This window comes from Podarcis melisellensis (genome assembly GCF_964234715.1).
Source record: "Podarcis melisellensis genome assembly, chromosome: 12".
NCBI lineage: Eukaryota > Metazoa > Chordata > Lepidosauria > Squamata > Lacertidae > Podarcis > Podarcis melisellensis.
Genome location: NC_138544.1, coordinates 58910529 through 58928885, shown reverse-complemented (window position 1 = coordinate 58928885; position 18357 = coordinate 58910529). Strand labels below are relative to the sequence as shown.

The 18357-nt window shown below is 47.6% G+C and overlaps 1 protein-coding gene across 1 annotated transcript in view; it reads right to left on the bottom strand.

The window, feature by feature from the left end:
- Positions 1-3023: 3023 nt before the first annotated feature.
- Positions 3024-18357, bottom strand: part of KRBA1 (KRAB-A domain containing 1) — a 61977-nt gene continuing 46643 nt past the window's right edge. Inside the window, exons 21-28 of the mRNA XM_081931451.1 lie at positions 17953-18183; positions 15445-15765; positions 14059-14235; positions 8135-8299; positions 7160-7342; positions 5857-5994; positions 4838-4996; positions 3024-4044 (exon numbers count right to left, since the gene is read on the bottom strand). Coding sequence (XP_081787577.1) covers positions 3083-4044; positions 4838-4996; positions 5857-5994; positions 7160-7342; positions 8135-8299; positions 14059-14235; positions 15445-15765; positions 17953-18183 — 2336 coding nt within the window. The 3' untranslated portion in view covers positions 3024-3082. The remainder of the gene's footprint in view (positions 4045-4837; positions 4997-5856; positions 5995-7159; positions 7343-8134; positions 8300-14058; positions 14236-15444; positions 15766-17952; positions 18184-18357) is intronic.

The following is an 18357-nucleotide window of genomic DNA, read 5'->3' as shown; positions in this document are numbered from 1 at the left end:
GCCATTCTTGGAGGAGGAGAGAGCTATGGATGGCCCCTAGCCCTGATGGCTCTGCTCAGCCTCCAGAATCAGAGGCAGCGATGCTTCTGAATCCCAGTTGCTGGAAACCGTAGGAAGGGAGAGGGCTCTTGTGTTCGAATCCCGCTTGGGTGTTTCCTACAGGTATCTGGTAGGTCGTTGTGAGGACAGGACGCTGGACTGAATGAGCCATTGGCCTGATCCTTATGTTCTTTTATATATATGTGTATATAAATTTTTTTATTAAATTTTATTTTACAACACAAATGCACACACTCATACAACTAAACATAAAAATAAGCAAATAAAGAAAAACAAAAAACTGAAAATGAAAAGAAAAAACAATTATCAAAATAATATACAGAAACTTATACAAAACGAATAATAAACAATATGTATATACCACATTTCAGTTCTTCTTTTCTTCCAATTGACTTCCTTCATCCTCAGCACGGTTCTATTTTTGGTCAACCGTTTCCATCTTATTTCTTTCTTACCCCTTCTGTTTTTAACTTTTACGCCATAATTTGTTTTGCAGAAGTTAATCGAAACAAGTCCAAGTATTAATTTGAGGGCACTGCTTTCTAAGGTATTCTCTATATTTTCCCCATTTATTTGGAATTTTTGCTTGGGCTGACCCCCAATAGCCTCTGTCAATTCAGCCAATTCAATATAACCAAATAATTTGTCTTGCCATTCTATTTTTTTGTCGGTATTCTTTTTTCCATTTTTTGGCAATTAGTGTTCTTGCAGCTCTGATCCTTATGTTCTTATGACCATTTAAAGTTGTCTCCTAGAACTTTAAACATATGGTGTGAATGTGGCCTAAGATGAAGCAGCAAGGTTTTTCTGAAGAACTCTTGTCATTTGTATCCATGAATATGACGTAGGCCGATCATCTGTTGGGGTGATTTGCCTGGTGGAGCTGGAAATTCTGGGGTTCCCTTTCCCCCCGCAAACAGCACCATGGAGGTGATCTCTGGTTTGCAGGACTGCTTCAGGGGAACACAAGGGTGTCCAAAACGCCTCTCCAATGATGTGCCCAAGCCAGGAAATTGCCTGGCACAGCAGGCAGAGAGGGGGGTCTGTGTCTGCTCCTATTACTTCACGGCACTTGAGGCTGAAGACCAGCAGAAAACCACTTTAGTTCCACTTGGGGGAACAGGGTGCCTGGGGAGAAGATCCCGGGACTGGCTGCCAACACGTTTTCCTTGGCAATTGTCCTGCACTTTTCACAAAATTCAGACAGGATGCAGAGATTCAGTAAGCGAAGGGGGCTGCCAGAACTCCAGGGCTGGGGATCGGGGAGCAACTCTGCCCCATGTGAGGGGGTTTTAATTGTCTTTTGGTTCTGCCTGCTGTAATAGGAAGCTGAGGTTTGAGGCGGAAGAATCAGATGAAAAGGTTGACACCTCTACCGGAGCCACTGCTCATTCCCTCTATTGGTGCCCATCAACTGCGCTGCTTGGAGGGGGCACTGCTGAGGGCAGCTCATGCCCCAGAGGTGCCCTTCGTTTAGGTGGGGTTCCTGCATTGCAAGGGTTTGCTTGATGAGCCTTGGGGTCCCTTCCAACTCTAAAATTCTATGATGCTACTAGAAATCGGGCTTCTAGTGTTGCTGCTTCAGCCCCCTGGAATGGTGCTGTGGGTTAAAGCCTAGGGTTTGCTGATCAGAAGGTCGGCGGTTCAAATCCCCGTGACGGGGTGAGCTCCCGTTGTTCGGTCCCTGCTCCTGCCCACCTAGAAGTTCGAAAGCACATCAAAGTGCAAGTAGATAAATAGGTACCACTCCGGTGAGAAGGTAAACGGCGTTTCCGTGTGCTGCTCTAGTTCACCAGAAGCGGCTTAGTCATGCTGGCCTTATGACCTTGAAGCTGGACGCCAGCTCCCTCAGCCAGTAAAGAGAGATGAGCGCCGCAACCCCAGAGTCGGTCACGATTGGACCTAATGGTCAGGGGTCTCTTTACCTTTAGTGTTGCTGCTCCACCCCCCTGGAATCAGTTCTTTGGCCTTCCAGATGTTGCTGAACTACAGCTCCCATTATCCCTACTTGCTGGGCCTGGTGGGAGTTGTAGTTCAGCAACATCTGGAGGGCCAAAGGTTCCCCACATCTGACCCAAAACACCTATGAGCCTCGTGACTCCCCCCCCCCCATCCTCTATGGGTCCTTAAAACAGAACTTAAAACTACATATCAGCACATTCTCCACAATTTTCATTCAGAGAATCTCACAAAATGGTTACACAAACTGTTTGCATGTAAATATTTAATGATGAAAATAAATAAATATTTCAACAAACAAACAAACACCTACGAGCCGCCCAGAAGCTGCACACACCCTCAAAAAGAACCCTTCCAAGAGGAACAGATATTTTCCCAACTTCATTTCTTTATTATTCAAGTTCATTTCTTTAATATTCATATTTATAGCCAACCCTCTCCACAAAGGCTCTGGGCGGGCATGTTAATAACCACACCTCGAAGCAAAATACCCATATAAAATATTGGTTCTTTGAAAAATATAAAAGCAACACGTTTTAAAAACACACGTTGACCCTGAATTGTCACCAGCCAGCTGAGGCCTGCCCAGACCAAAAGGTCTTGAATATAAACACAAAGAAAGGGCTTCACTGAGCCTTAAGAGGACGAGAGCTCGGTCCCCAAAGCAAGGGGGTGACCCCCCAAAACCCTCCTTGGTATCTCTGGGCTGTCGTATCTTGGATGGATGGTGCATTTAAGGAGGGGCATTCTCAGCCTGAGAGACCACGACGGGGCACCCTCAAGACGGTGAACCTAAGCTCAAATGGCATCCAAAAGATTTTGCCAAGCAGCTCCAGAGAAACGACAAAGAAGCAGGGGCAGGAATGTGGGGAAGGACACCGGAGGCAAAATGGCGCCCACAGCAGCCAACTGGGCTGGCAGCCGAGCCTGACCAGCTGGAGGGGTGAAGGGCAAGATGGAGGGCCACCAAGAGTTTGCCGCCTGCCCCTGCAGCGTCTGCCCCACCCAGAGCAAAGGGCTGGAGGAGCAAGCCAGCCGTTGCCACCCTCTGCCAAGAACCGCATCAGGGGTTGTCGCTGTGCTGCTCGCAGCTCCCTGCGGAGTGGCACCCCCCACGATGCACCGGGCCGGGTGAGGTTTCCGTGCCCCAGTTCCCCACCCCTCTGGGAAGCCGGCTTTCTCTCTCGCCCCTCAGGGCCCCCGAGCCGGCCAGAGGCTCCCGCAGGCCCGGCGCCCAGGCGTAGCAGCAGGAGGGGTGCCGGGAGCCAAAGAAGAGGTCCGCCGCCCACCGGGTCCTGCGGAACGTCCCAAAGGGGACCCTCCTGCGCTGCGAGAGCGAGGAGCAGAAGTCCGGCAAGATGGTGATCTGCGCGCCGGCGTAGCTGAGGGGCCGCCCACGGGCCGCCTGCAAAATGGCCGCCCTGTCTCCCGAGCGCAGGAGCTGGAGCACCAGGGGCCGGGGCCTGCCGCTGGGGTCCCAGGACGCGCCCCCTTGCACCCGGCGGGCGCTCTCGATCTCCAGGGGCGGGGCTTCCAGGGGCAGGCCCAGCAGGGTGGGCAAAGTCTTCTGCAAGAAGGCGACCGTGTCACTGCCTTCGCTCCCCTCCGGCAGGCCGAGGACGCGCAGGTTGTTGCGGCGGGAGCGGTTCTCCAGAGCGCGGAAGCGCCCTTCCATGCGCCGCACGCACTCGCTCAGGCTGTGGTTCTCCATGCGCAGCGCCGCCAGCTCCAGGACCCAGCCCCGGGCGTCCTGCTCCAAGCGGTCCACGTGGCTCTGCAGGCGGGAGACGTCCCGGCAGATGGCGCTCATTTCCGCAGAAAGGCAGTCCAGCTTCTTTGACAGCGCTGGACCTATACTGTCTTCAACCTCAGGGCGGCGTTCCTGAGGCTTCTCGTTCCCCCAGGTGCAGAGGGCTGGATTCGGGTCGACACTGAGACACCTCTTCTTGCGCAGATTTCCTGACTCGGCATCGCCTTGCAGTTTGCAGCTGTAGGACGAGGTGCCTGGAGTTTGGTCTCCCTGTGCTGCAATTGGAGGATTTAAAAAAAGCACGTAAGAAACGGCCCTCAGTTCCTTCTTCCTAGATCTTCTCCTCCGCTGAAATACACATCCAGAACCTGTCTTCTTCAGCCTAAATGCCGCACTTAACATCCAGCCTAACTGAGGGTTATGGAAATTCTGCTCAACATCTTGTGATGTTTTAGATCAGGGATGCTTTTATATGCGGAATATTCATAACAGTGTGCATTGCTGATATTTTCACTGTCTGGTCGCTTCGAGATGATTTGCAGCAGTGTTTCCCAAACTTGGGTCTCTGGCTGTTTTGGGACTACAACTCCCATCATCCCTGACCACTGGTCCTGTTAGCTAAGGATGATGGGAGCTGTAGTCCAAGAACAGCTGGAGGGCCAAGTTTGGGAAACACTGGTTTACAGGAAGTGATTCATAAATAATAACACTGGGTGGGGGGTGCTATTGTTTTGCTGGTTTCATTTCAACTATCTTTTGATGAAGGATGGTATAAAAATCAATAATAATAATAATAATAATAGAAGAATGAACTAAACGGAAGTTCCTTGCTCCTCTCCTGACCTAACCATGTGTGCGCACTATGCATATATCCCGAACCCCCAGATTTTTTTATTTACAGTTCCCATCAACCTCAGCCAGCCCTCCTTGCTTTTCCATCCAAGATGGGCAATATCCTACCAGCAGACACAACTGAGAAATGATCGACAGGATTGCGATATTTGCCGAGGCTACAAAGGCTGCAGCTTCTCAAGCTTCCCGATTCACAGCTGTCCTTTGGGGACTTACCTGCCCCCAGGGACCTTTTCACCCCACTCTTGGGGGAGCTGGAATTGCTCGGCCTCTGAGCACCGCACTTGAGCGCAGCAGATCTCCCGCTCGAGAGGCAGAAATGCCTGTTCCGCTTGGGGCAGCTGCCCCAGACCAGAGTGCTCGAGGGGGCGGATCCTGAAAAGAACAACAAGAGACACGGGCCGGTGTGAGCTGAAGGGTCTTCCTGCTGATCCTGCATGTATTTGCTTCCCTAAGATCCACAAGCGACTTGCAGTGCAAGCTCATTCATGTCTACTCAGAAGTAAGCGTAAGTGCCCTCCACCGGAGAACCCATCAGAAAATGGAGGCACAAGTTGGACGTAATCAGAGGAAACACTTGTAAAGTAATGGAAAGTATGGATAATTTGGAAGGATTTTAAAAATATAAATATTGATATGCAGTTGTAATTATTATCATTAGGACCCATGGAAGGGATGGGGGGAAGTCAGGAGATTCAGAGTAATCTTGATATTCGGATTTTACATTGTTGTTTGTTTAAATTTTTTAAAAAATATAAAAATATAAAATTAAAAAATATAAAAATTAAAAAATTAAAAAAAGAGAGAGACAGCAGGGAGGGAAGGCTAAGGATTCAGGGAATTCTATATGTTTATGATCAGGACTACTGTTTGAATAGTAAATTATAAAAACTTATTTAAAAAATAAAATAAAAGAGGACTGGATAAATTTAAGGAGGAGAAAGCTATCGATGGCTGCCAGCTCCACGGTCAGAGGCAGCAATGCCTCTGAACCCCAGAACATAGCTGTCAACTCTTCCCTTTTCTTGCGAGGAATCCTATTCGAAATAAGGGAATTTCCCTTGAAAAAAGGGAAACGTTGGCAGCTATGCCCCAGAATACTACACAGAAGGCAGAGTGTGCTCTTGGGCTCAGATCCTGAGCACATCCGGTTGGCCCCTGTGAGAACAGGACGCTGGGCCACCGGCCTGATCCTGCAGGCTCCTCCTGCTTTGCCAGAGGCCGTGTCGACTCACCTTGGTGCCCCCCGCCAGCCTCGGGGGTCGGGCTCCTGTGCCCAGCCTCCCTCTGGGGACTGCTCAAGGGCGTGGTGGCCGGGCCATCACTGCCCATCGACCTTTCCTTCAGGCGGCTCCTCTGATCTGTTGGAAGCTCTGCAGGGGGAGAATATTGGGCTCAGACTTTTTTTGCACCCCAAGATCTCTTTCGGCAGCGGGGTATCATTGATTTAAATCAGGGGGTTGCCAACCTTTTTTGACCTATGGGCATGTATGGGTTTTTAGTGTGTGTTACTGGCACATGGTTATTTCTGTCCCTCCTGCCAGGGATTGACCCCTCCCCACACCAGAGAGAGAGAGAGAGAGAGAGAGAGAGAGAGAGAGTGTGTCAGAGAGAGAAAGAAAGAAAAAGAAAGAAAAAGAAAGAGAGAAGGAAGGAAGGAAGGAAGGAAGGAAGGAAGGAAGGAAGGAAGGAAGGAAGGAAGGAAGGAAGGAGGGAAGGAAGACATAACACCGGTACTTAAAGACATACATTGGCTCCCAATATGTTTCCAAGAACAATTCAAAGCATTGGTGCTGACCTTGAAAGCCCTAAACGGCCTCAGCCCAGCAGATTTGAAGAAGCATCTCCACCTCCATCATTCAGCCGAGACACTGAGGTCCAGCGCCGAGGGCCTTCTGGCAGTTCCCTCACTGCGAAGTTACAGGGAACCAGGCAGAGGGCCTTCTCGGTGGTGGCGCCCTCCCATCAGATGTCAAGGAAATAAATAACTATCTGACTTCTAGAAGACATCTAGGCAGCCCTGTTTAGGGAAGTTTTTAATCTTTGATCTTTTAGCGTGTTTTTAATGTTCTGTTGGGAGCTGCCCAGAGTGGCTGGAGAAACTCAGCCAGATGGGTGGGGTATAAATTAATAAATTTATTATTATCATCATCATCATCACCATCACCACCACCATCATCACACAAACTTTGCTTTTTCAAGGGATCTGAGTCAAAGTTGGATCCGATAGAATCTGTGCCTTGAAAACCACAGAGAAAAAAACAGAATGTGGGAAAGAATCTCTTCCCCACTTCCTCCCTCACCTCTATGTACTTTCCTCAGCCCTTCACAAATAAAGGGGTGAAATAAAGGGCTTTCTGGGCACCAGCGGGAGATGCCCAGGGTGCCATGGCACCTACTGGCACCATGTTAGTAACCTCTGGTTTAAGTGTACACATGCCCTACCCAGAATGCACAGGACGGGTGAAACCACCTGCCTCCACCACCATTGCCTGCCCTTGCCACTGCCTTGCCAGAGGTGCAACCCCAGAGGCTCACCTTCCTGGGCTGCCCTCCTGGCCTCCGCCTCCTCTCCCTTGGCACGTCTGCACCTTGGTTCTCCCCGCGTGCTTCTGGCCGGGGAATTGCTGGACGATGGGCTGCATGGACTGGGGCCCCGGGCAGTGATCTCCTTCAGGCACCTGAGCAGGCCCTGTAGAGGGCTGCTCTCACTCACCCCTTCTGCGCAGAGAAAGGCGAAAAAACCATTACAAGGTGGGTCCCAAAATTCAGTAAATCCAAGGGCCTTTGTGGCTGAAGGCCAGCAGCTCCTGAGCAGCAAATTATTTCAGTGCATGCCACTTTCTTCCCTAGCATCCTTCTCCAGAATCCAGCTTTCCTACGTGGCCTGTGGAAAGATCTTTTTCCCAGCTGTGATGACCGCAAATCTTAAGGCAGGAGCAGAGGAGGCTTTCGGGGCTGATAGCTGGCATCACTATGCTCTGCCCAGGGCTGGATGAAGACCTTTAGAGGCCCTAAGCGCTCTGAAAATTTTGGTGCCCACATATATATCAAATTCAAAATATAAACCAGAATAGACCGTCAAACAAAATGTTGTTTTTCGAGTGGAAAGTTGGAAGAAGGAATACAAAAATCAATGTCAGAGCTAAAAAGCTAATCTAAATAAAAACACAGGCCAGAAAAGGAAAGAAAGAGATAAGAAGATAGAGAAAGGATAAAGGAGGAAAGAAGAAAAGAAACAGGAAAAAGAGAACTTCTGATTTCTTCATCTGTCAGCTACATATAAAAATCCATTACAACAACAAATCCACTTTCTATAGACCAGCATTATATTCAGTCCTCAAAACCAAATATCACAAGTTCATTCTCTCTTCCATGCAAAAAGTGTGTATGTTTCCAGTCTTGACCATGACTTCTCTCCGATTAAACATGTCAACTTGGATGTGCCATTTTGAAAGCTTACAAAAGCTGCCCTGGTCTCTGGCGTCAGGACGCTCCAGCAGAGACCCTCACCTTCCTCGGCCGAAGAGGCGCTTGCCTGCGCTTCCCTTTGCTCCGAGCTGCCCTGGGCCTTGCTGGGGAGCGGCCGGAAGTGACAAGGAGGGTTGGCGGGCCTTTCAGCCAGGAGATTCGCCAGGCCTTGGAGGCAGGAGCCGCTCGGTGTCCGTTTCCTCGCAGCTGCAGGAGCAAAAACAGGGGGAGAGAGTCATGTTTGAGCATTTTAGTGGCAGAATGTCCCTCTCTCCACTCCCTGTCAATCCAGAGACGAGGGAAGGGCCGGCACAAGACATTTTGCCACCTAAGCATAGCTGTCAACTTACAGATTTGAAAATAAGGGATCAGCAGCTAAAATAAGGGATTTTCTGGGCGCAGGTATGTTCAACTTCTGAGACCCTCCGAGCCAGAGGCAGAAAGCCCAGCTAGCAGCCAAACGAAGCCTCAAGTGGTAGTTCCCACAGCACAGCAACCCGGCAAAGGGGATGCAGCAAGGAAAACCACCGTCACCTCTCTGCTGGGAAGCACTGAGCAAAGGTGATTTGATCGGGACAAGGCAGGCAAGCTCCACCTCCCAGTCATTCTTAGACTCCTTACTGGGTGAGCAATGCAGCCAAGCAACACAGTTGGAGCCTCCCTCCTCCCTGGCCCGCAGGGAGGGAGGGAGTGGAGCTGCTTCCTTTGAAACCCAGGAAATTTAAGGGACATCATCAATAAGGGACAGCAGCGGGACACAGCGCTGGCATAAGGGACTTTCCCGCCAAATAAGGGACGGTTGACAGCTATGTGCCTAAGGCAAATTAGAAAATGGCATCCCCCAGGAATTGCAATTGGTTAAAGGCGGCAAGAAGCACGGTGTTTGATGCCTGCCAGTCCCACTTCTGCTGCTGCCTCCTCTGCCCTATGGCAGCCTCTGCGGGGAAGCTGGAGACTGAGGCGGATGGAAGCGACCCAGGTACCAGCAGGCACAGAACCCTGCAAAGGTGCATGAGGACTGGCCCCCCTTTCCTTGCCAGGTTTGCTGCCAGGCTAATGGGTGGGCCGGCCCTGAACGAGGGAGGCAGCTGAGATGCAGAACTGACCAAGGCTCTCTTGGGTATTGCGAGATCTGGCCTGCTTTGGAATATGGAGTCTATGTTGATACAGAGACTTGTGTGTTTCAACATCCCTGTTATTACATTATCATTAAATGTATGACCTGCTTTTCACCAGCAGGTCCCAGAGGAAGGGATAAAACCATATATATATATATATATATGCTTTCGTAGATTTTCACGGGTACAGGAATGCAGGTTTTGGTGTCCTCGGGTGTCTTCCCGTGTAAAAGTTGGGGTGTCTAGGCGACGTTGGGGTGCCACAGCTCGCCCCTATACACGAAGCCAAGCCAGAGCACAACTAAGTGCAGTACAGCCATCTTCTCAGAAAAACTCTTCACAAAGTTCAAGAGGTCAAGACACAAAGACTTTAGCAACTAATCCACACCTAATGACCCACCTAAGTGGTACTCAGGATATCACTCAAGAAATCACTCAAGATATCCCTCAAGTAATTAAGGAACAAAAGAAGAAAAGGCACACTAGCCTGGGAACTTCCTCTCTGCCCAGAACATTGGAGGCTATACACCACACCCCCTCAACAGTATTTATAGGAACTCAAACACTGAGATCCTGCTCTGTTCCAGTAACAAGAAGCCGAAAGCACCAGCCTGAAGATGACGAGTGAGACCTCGTCGAAACGTCGCCTAGACACCCCAACTTTTACACGGGAAGACACCCGAGGACACCAAAACCTGCATATATATATATATATATATTTGCTTTCGTAGATTTTCACGGGTACAGGAATGCAGGTTTTGGTGTCCTCGGGTGTCTTCCCGTGTAAAAGTTGGGGTGTCTAGGCGACGTTTCGACGAGGTCTCACTCGTCATCTTCAGGCTGGTGCTTTCGGCTTCTTGTTACTGGAACAGAGCAGGATCTCAGTGTTTGAGTTCCTATAAATACTGTTGAGGGGGTGTGGTGTATAGCCTCCAATGTTCTGGGCAGAGAGGAAGTTCCCAGGCTAGTGTGCCTTTTCTTCTTTTGTTCCTTAATTACTTGAGGGATATCTTGAGTGATTTCTTGAGTGATATCCTGAGTACCACTTAGGTGGGTCATTAGGTGTGGATTAGTTGCTAAAGTCTTTGTGTCTTGACCTCTTGAACTTTGTGAAGAGTTTTTCTGAGAAGATGGCTGTACTGCACTTAGTTGTGCTCTGGCTTGGCTTCGTGTATAGGGGCGAGCTGTGGTTTTGTGGCCTGTGTCAGCCAGATCTGTGTAGGGATTGCAGGGGGGTGCAGCATCCGGAGGTGCCACCATGGTTTGGCTACTGGATGGTGTCTGTAATTTATCTGTGGAGAGGGTCTGGGTTTGGGTCTGGTGTGGTTGATTGGTGATGGCGTTCTGTGTGCCTCTGGATCTGGTGTCCGTTTTTGTGGGGAGGGCTAATTTCCAGATGTCTGGCAAGCGGGATGTGTCGTCACGCTTGTTCATGTTGTGAGGGTGTTTCTCTATCTCGATGGCTTCCATGATTATTCTCTTGTGGTGATGTTCCATGTTAAAGAGCAATTTGGAATCTGCAAAATTAATTTCGTGTCCTGTTTCTTTCATGTGTTGGAAAAGAGAGGAAGTTTTTTCTTCTTTTTTGACGGCATTCTTGTGTTCTGCGATACGTGCATTTATTCGTCTGTTTGTCCAATGTACGTGGCTGGGCAGACTTTGCAGGGTGTTTCATAGACCCCTTGGTTTTCCAACTGGATTTTATCCTTGGGGTTTCTGAGGATATTGGCTATTTTTTGGTTGGTGCAAAAGGCTGTTTTGATATTGTGTTTATGGAGGATTTTGCTAATTTTATCTGTAGTGCCCTTGATATAAGGAAGGAGGGCCATGCCATTGTTTTCTTCTGTGTCTCCAGCTAAGAATCATCCCCAGAGAAAAATCATCCAGATGCCCCAAACTCTACGGCCTCCCCAAGATACACAAAGAAGGAACACCACTCAGACCAATAGTCAGCTCCATAGGCTCACCTCTACAAAATCTCGCTAAATTTCTCGCCAAGCAACTTCAGCCCTATGCAGAATCCATCTCTTCACACGTTCCAAACTCCTTCCAGTTCATAGAAACAATAAAGAAGCAAAACCTACATCCTAATGACCTACTTGTGAGCTTCGATGTTGTATCTCTCTTCACACAAGTGCCCATTAATGAAGCCTTGACAGCCATTCAAAACAAATACAATCCCCCCGAATACATCTTGGACCTGACCAACCACTGCCTAACCAACACGTACTTCATCCACAATGGACAAAGATACAAACAGATAGAAGGAGCACCTATGGGATCACCCCTCTCACCGGTCATCGCAAACCTGTACATGGAACACTTTGAAACCAATGCTTTAGACAAGTCAGAACACAAACCCAAACTTTGGCTCAGATATGTTGACGACACCTTTGTAATTTGGCCACACGGGAAGGAAAAACTGGATAGCTTCCTCACACATCTCAACAGCCTACACCCCAAAATACAATTCACTATGGAAATAGAAGCCAACAACCAACTTCCCTTCCTTGACGTCCTAATCTACAAAAAACCTGATGGCTCCCTAGGACACACTATCTACCGGAAAAAAACACACACCAACCGCTACTTACATGCACAATCACACCACCACCCTGCACAAATAAACTCCGTAGCCAAGACTCTCATCTCCAGAACCAAACGCCTGGCTGACAAAGACCACTTGACAACTGAGTTACAGAATCTCTCAAATGTGTTAATTGCCAATGGATACCAGCAAAACAGGGTTACGAAGCTAATCCAAAAAGAAACACCCCCCAAAAACCAAGACACAGAAGAAAACAATGGCATGGCCCTCCTTCCTTATATCAAGGGCACTACAGATAAAATTAGCAAAATCCTCCATAAACACAATATCAAAACAGCCTTTTGCACCAACCAAAAAATAGCCAATATCCTCAGAAACCCCAAGGATAAAATCCAGTTGGAAAACCAAGGGGTCTATGAAATACCCTGCAAAGTCTGCCCAGCCACGTACATTGGACAAACAAACAGACGAATAAATGCACGTATCGCAGAACACAAGAATGCCGTCAAAAAAGAAGAAAAAACTTCCTCTCTTTTCCAACACATGAAAGAAACAGGACACGAAATTAATTTTGCAGATTCCAAATTGCTCTTTAACATGGAACATCACCACAAGAGAATAATCATGGAAGCCATCGAGATAGAGAAACACCCTCACAACATGAACAAGCGTGACGACACATCCCGCTTGCCAGACATCTGGAAATTAGCCCTCCCCACAAAAACGGACACCAGATCCAGAGGCACACAGAACGCCATCACCAATCAACCACACCAGACCCAAACCCAGACCCTCTCCACAGATAAATTACAGACACCATCCAGTAGCCAAACCATGGTGGCACCTCCGGATGCTGCACCCCCCTGCAATCCCTACACAGATCTGGCTGACACAGGCCACAAAACCACAGCTCGCCCCTATACACGAAGCCAAGCCAGAGCACAACTAAGTGCAGTACAGCCATCTTCTCAGAAAAACTCTTCACAAAGTTCAAGAGGTCAAGACACAAAGACTTTAGCAACTAATCCACACCTAATGACCCACCTAAGTGGTACTCAGGATATCACTCAAGAAATCACTCAAGATATCCCTCAAGTAATTAAGGAACAAAAGAAGAAAAGGCACACTAGCCTGGGAACTTCCTCTCTGCCCAGAACATTGGAGGCTATACACCACACCCCCTCAACAGTATTTATAGGAACTCAAACACTGAGATCCTGCTCTGTTCCAGTAACAAGAAGCCGAAAGCACCAGCCTGAAGATGACGAGTGAGACCTCGTCGAAACGTCGCCTAGACACCCCAACTTTTACACGGGAAGACACCCGAGGACACCAAAACCTGCATTCCTGTACCCGTGAAAATCTACGAAAGCAAATATCTATATATATATATATATATATATATATATATATATATATATGTATAATATTATGATTATTTTTTTCTGTTTTACCATTTAGAATACTCATTTAAACATCCTTACAATATCAAAAACGTCCCTTCCTCTATTTCCATGGTTCATTTTGCGTATCATAAATTCCTGCATATTTTACATAAACTAAACCATTCAGTAATCCATTATTCCATCCATCAAAACACTGTTGAATTTATCTTAATGCTGCCAGTATTTTCAAGTGTACACAATTTCCCCCATAAACATTTCCCAATCCTCCCTAAACGTATGTGCTTCCTGTTCTTTTATTCTATATGTTAGGTCTGCAAGCTGCGCATATTCCACCAGCTTGAGTTGCCATTCTTCTTTAGTTGGCACCTCGCTTGTTTTCCATCGGAATAAAACCATTTTAAATTAAGAACAGTTAAAACAGATTGTATACATATGTGGATAATATATGTTATTATTTGGCTTCACTGCTCCATTGTCTCCCGAGAGGGATGGACGCCAACCAACCAACCAACCAACCAGATCTTACAAATAATAACAAGTGATAGGATAGCCATCTTCAAATATCTGAAGGGCTGTCATATGGAGGAAGGAACAAACTTGTTTTCTCCTGCTCCAAAGTGTGGGACCCAAACCAACGGATTCAACTGGCGAAAAAATGAGATTCCAGCTAAACATTCCGACTAAACCCCAGGAAGAATCTTCTGGTGGCAAGAACTGTTGGTCAGTGGAACGGTCTCCCTCCTTTTCAAGCAGAGGCTGGATGGCCGTCTCTCAGGGATGCTTCAGGTGAGATTCCTGTAGCTCTATGATTTACTGCACTATTCTGCTTTCATTGCTAACAGGCATTGTTTTCAGTCGTGGTAAGTATTATCTCAGATTGTACTGCTCTCTCACCTTCCGCCTGGGGATGCTGAACCCGGCCTTCCTGGAGGCCCTGATCCACATTTCTCTCAGGTGTCTTACCGGAGGAGTCCTGGGCTGGTGTGCTGGGAGGACTGGGGGTCCCGGCTGCCGCTGGATCTTTCGGACCAATCTGTGGGTCGTGGGAGAGGTTGTTGTCTGCTGGAGGATCTGCAAAAGTTGCACATTCTCATCAAGCCCAGGAATGGGATACTGCCTGTGTGTTATGTGTTTTAACTGGTGGTTTTTTAATCGTTTTATTCTTTTTGCAAACAGCTTTGAGGTTTTGTAACAGTAAAGCGGTATATAAATCTTGTGAAATGGGGGGGGGGGAGAGCTTCAATGCACCATTAGAGTGCTGGACTAGGACCTGGGAGACCAGGGAAAAGCAGCCATCTTTGATGGGGGTCTGGGGCATCTCCCTGCCCCAGACCCCCAAGAACTGAAGCTCAATCCAGAGGCCCTGTTAGTGAGAGGTTCCCTAGACCAGATGGCTCGGAGGTTGCCCACTCTGGATGGGGTTACATTTCCTCTGAAGGAGCAGGTTCGTAGCCTGGGGTCCTCCTGGATCCTTTGCTGTCGCTCGAGGCTCAGGTGGCCTCAGTGGCCCAGAGTGCCTTCCATCAGCTTCGGCTGGTGGCCCAACTACGCCCCAGTCTGGACAGGGATCACCTAACTACTGTTGTCTATGCTCTGGTATCCTCAAGGTTAGATTACTGCAATGCGTTACACGTTGGGCTGCCTCTGAAAACGGTTCGGAAACTTCAGCTGGTGCAGAATTCAGCGGCCAGGTTGCTCAGCAGAGCAAGGCGGTCTGAGCATATTACACCGATCTTGGTCCAAATGAACTGGCTACTGATTAGTTTCTGGGCCCAATTCAAAGTCCTGGTTTTGACCTATAAAGTCTTAAAGGGCTCAGGCCTGCAATACCTCAAGGACCGCCTAATTCCATATGAACTGACCCAGACCCTGAGATCATCTTCTGAGGCCCTTGTTCATGTGCCTCCTCCTCCTCGAGAGGTCTGGAGGGTGGCAACACGAGAACAGGGCCTTCTCTGCAGTGGCTCCCTGTCTCTGGAATACTCTCCGCAGGGAAGTTTGCTTGGCGCCTTCATTATACACCTTTAGGTGCCAGACAAAAATGTTCCTCTTTAACTAGGCCTTTGGTTAATGGCCTCCTATGTCCTTGCAAATACGTTTGTGGGGTGGGGGTTATTGGTTTGGATGCATTTTGGGTTTATCTTGTATTTTTATGTTGAGAACTCCACAGAGATTGATAGAGGATGAACAGCACACTAATTAATTAATTAATGGCAAGGTCTCGGTCCTGGTCCCGGGTCAAACCCACCGCCATAAAAGGCTACCCACAGCCTCACTTACTTGTGGGATGTGATCCAACCATCCCTTGCTGGGATCTCCTGGGTACCACGTCGCCCGGACTCTTGGCATCGCCAGGTGGGATGTTGGAGGGGAGAGGCTGGCTCATGGCAATGCTGTCTAAGCATCTCTCTAGGCCACCGAGTGGGGAGGCCGACGGTGCTCGGCTGCCCATAGTGAGAAGCTCTGGTTCTCGGGCGGAAGGAAGCCCCCTTTCCTCCTCTGGAGCAAGCAACGTGCTCTGCAACCTGGACTCCGTCCCCTTCTGCCGCAAAGTCCCTTCCATCTCCGATCCTGTGTCTAGGAAGAACGAAAACACTCCAACTGAAATAAATTAAAACAATTCTTGAAAAAGATAGTTGAAAAGACTCTTCTTAAAAACCTAAAAACTCCCTTAAAAGAATCAAGTCTTCAAAAAGGTTGTATGATCTCAGAAAGTCTTTAAAAGAATCCTTCCAAAAGAATTTAAAAATCATAATGTAGCACAGGGGTAGGCAACCTAAGGCCCGGGGGCCGGATGCAGCCCAATCGACGCCTCAATCCGGCCCACGGATGGTCCGGGAATCAGCGTGTTTTTATATGAGTAGAATGTGTCCTTTTATCTAAAATGCACCTCTGAGTTATTTGTGGGGCCTGCCTGGTGTTTTTACATGAGCAGAATATGTGCTTTTATTTAAAATGCATCTCTGGGCTATTTGTGGGGCATAGGAATTTGTTCATTTTTTTTTTTTCAAAATATAGTCCGGCCCACCACATGATCTGAGAGACGGTGGACCGGCCCCCTGCTGAAAAAGGCTGCTGACCCCTGATGTAGCACCTTAGAGACCAATCGAGTAGTTTTAGGTATATGCTTTCGTACGCATGCACACTTCTTCAGATACACTGAAACGGAAGTCACCAGACCCTTATATACAATGAGAGGGAGGGGAGGGAATGGGTGATTGGCTAATGGGTATGGTAAGACTGTTAGTGACCGTTAATGACAGTTGGTCCCACAAGAAAAAGAAAAAGGTTTTAAAAGGGTCAATATGCAGATGACCAAGTATAGATTTAGCCTGTATAATGGGATAAGAATCCAATATCGCTGTTCAGACCAGGTCTCTCCATAGTTTTCAGTTTAGTGTTGAGTTGTAATTCAGCAACTTCTCTTTCCAGTCTATTTCTGAAATTCTTTTATAGTAAGACAGCCACTTTGAGATCTTCTATTGAATGTCCTGGGAGACTGAAGTGCTCTCCTACAGGTTTCTCTGTCTTGTGCTTCCTGATGTCCGATTTATGTTTGTTTATTCTTTGGCGTAAGGTTTGGCCTGTTTGTCCAATATAGAGAGCTGAAGGGCACTGTTGGCATTTGATGGCAGAGACGATGTTAGAAGATGAGCAATTAAATAGGCCTGAGATGGTATGTTTGATGTTGTTGGGGCCGGTAATGGAGCTGTCTGGGTGTATGTGGCAGCAAAGCTGGCATCTGGGTTTATTGCAGGCTCTGGTGCCAGTGTCCATGTTAAGTCTGGTTGCTGTATTATTGTGGGTGAGGAGTTGTTTAAAATTGGGTGGCTGTCTGTAGGCAATGAAAGGTCTTCCTCCCAGAGCTTGAGAAAGAGAACTGTCATTGTCTAGGAGAGGTTGCAAATCTCTGATGATGCGTTAAACTTTTTAAACCTGAGCACTAATAAATCATTTTTAAAATAAAGTATTGTAAAATAGCAGCCTCGCTGCATCCCGAAAAGAAAGCTGGCCTTTTCTCTGAGTCCAAGCTGGTTCTCTCTTTCTCTCTCTCTCTCTCTCTCTCTCTCTCTCTCTCTCTCTCTTATTTTATTTATACTTTTCAGGTTTATACATTTCATTAATTTTACAATCATTTTAACATTTCAGAAATTGACTTCCTTGCCCCTCTTTCTGCGGTTCCTTAAAGTTCTTTTTAAAATATCTGCTGCATATCCAAATTCATTTAATTTGCTCATTTATTTATCTACTTTAATTATATACTCTTATGAAACTACAGGTCATTACAACAATCCTGCCAATGTTTTTATCTGTTTGCAATTTATTTGTAAATATTCAATAAACTACTTCCATTATTTCATAAAAAGTTTGTTATCTTGATTTCTTATTCTGCCGGTTACGTTTAGCCATTTCTGCATATTCCGTAAGTTTTTGCATCCATTCTTCCTTTGCTGGGACTTCTGCTTCTTTGCACTTTGGGGTGAGTAGCATTCTTGCCACTGTAGTAGCATACATGAATAAATTTCTATACCATTTAGGTAGTTCTGTCCCTATAATTCCCAAAAGAAAAGCTTCTAGTGTTTTTTTACAAAGGTATTTTGGACATCCTTTTCAATTCATTATATATCATTTCCCACTAAGCTTTGACCTTACTACAAGACCACCACATATAAGAAGAACCTTCTTTCTCTTTACATTTCCAACACTTATGCGATTTTGATTTATGAGTCCAAGCTGGTCCTCAGCCCCGCTGCTCAGAATGGGTCCATCCCCGTCTTCGTCACCCACCTTGAGCGCAGTCCCACCAGAGGCTGCACCCGGGACTCTGGCGCTCGCTCTCGCTGCAGCTGGAGGCGGACGAGGAGACGCTGGGCGTGTTCAGGTAACTCGGCCTCTGAATGGGGATCTCCTTCAGGCAACTCATCAGTCGGTCGAGGGGGGAAGCTTCCACCGCGGCCTCCGCTGCCACAGAGCCAGAGGTGCTCGTGGGACGTGGCGGGATGCTGTTTGTGGCGCCGCCTGGAGGGAAGAAAAAGGCATTTTGAGCGGAGGAAGCAGAGTCGGACCCCTGGCTATCCAGCTCAGTACTGTCTTTTTTTCATAAATAATTTTTATTCAGTTTTCTGTTTTGCAATTTAATATACTCATTTAAACATCCTTGCAATATCAATGACTTCCCTTCTTCTCTTTCCA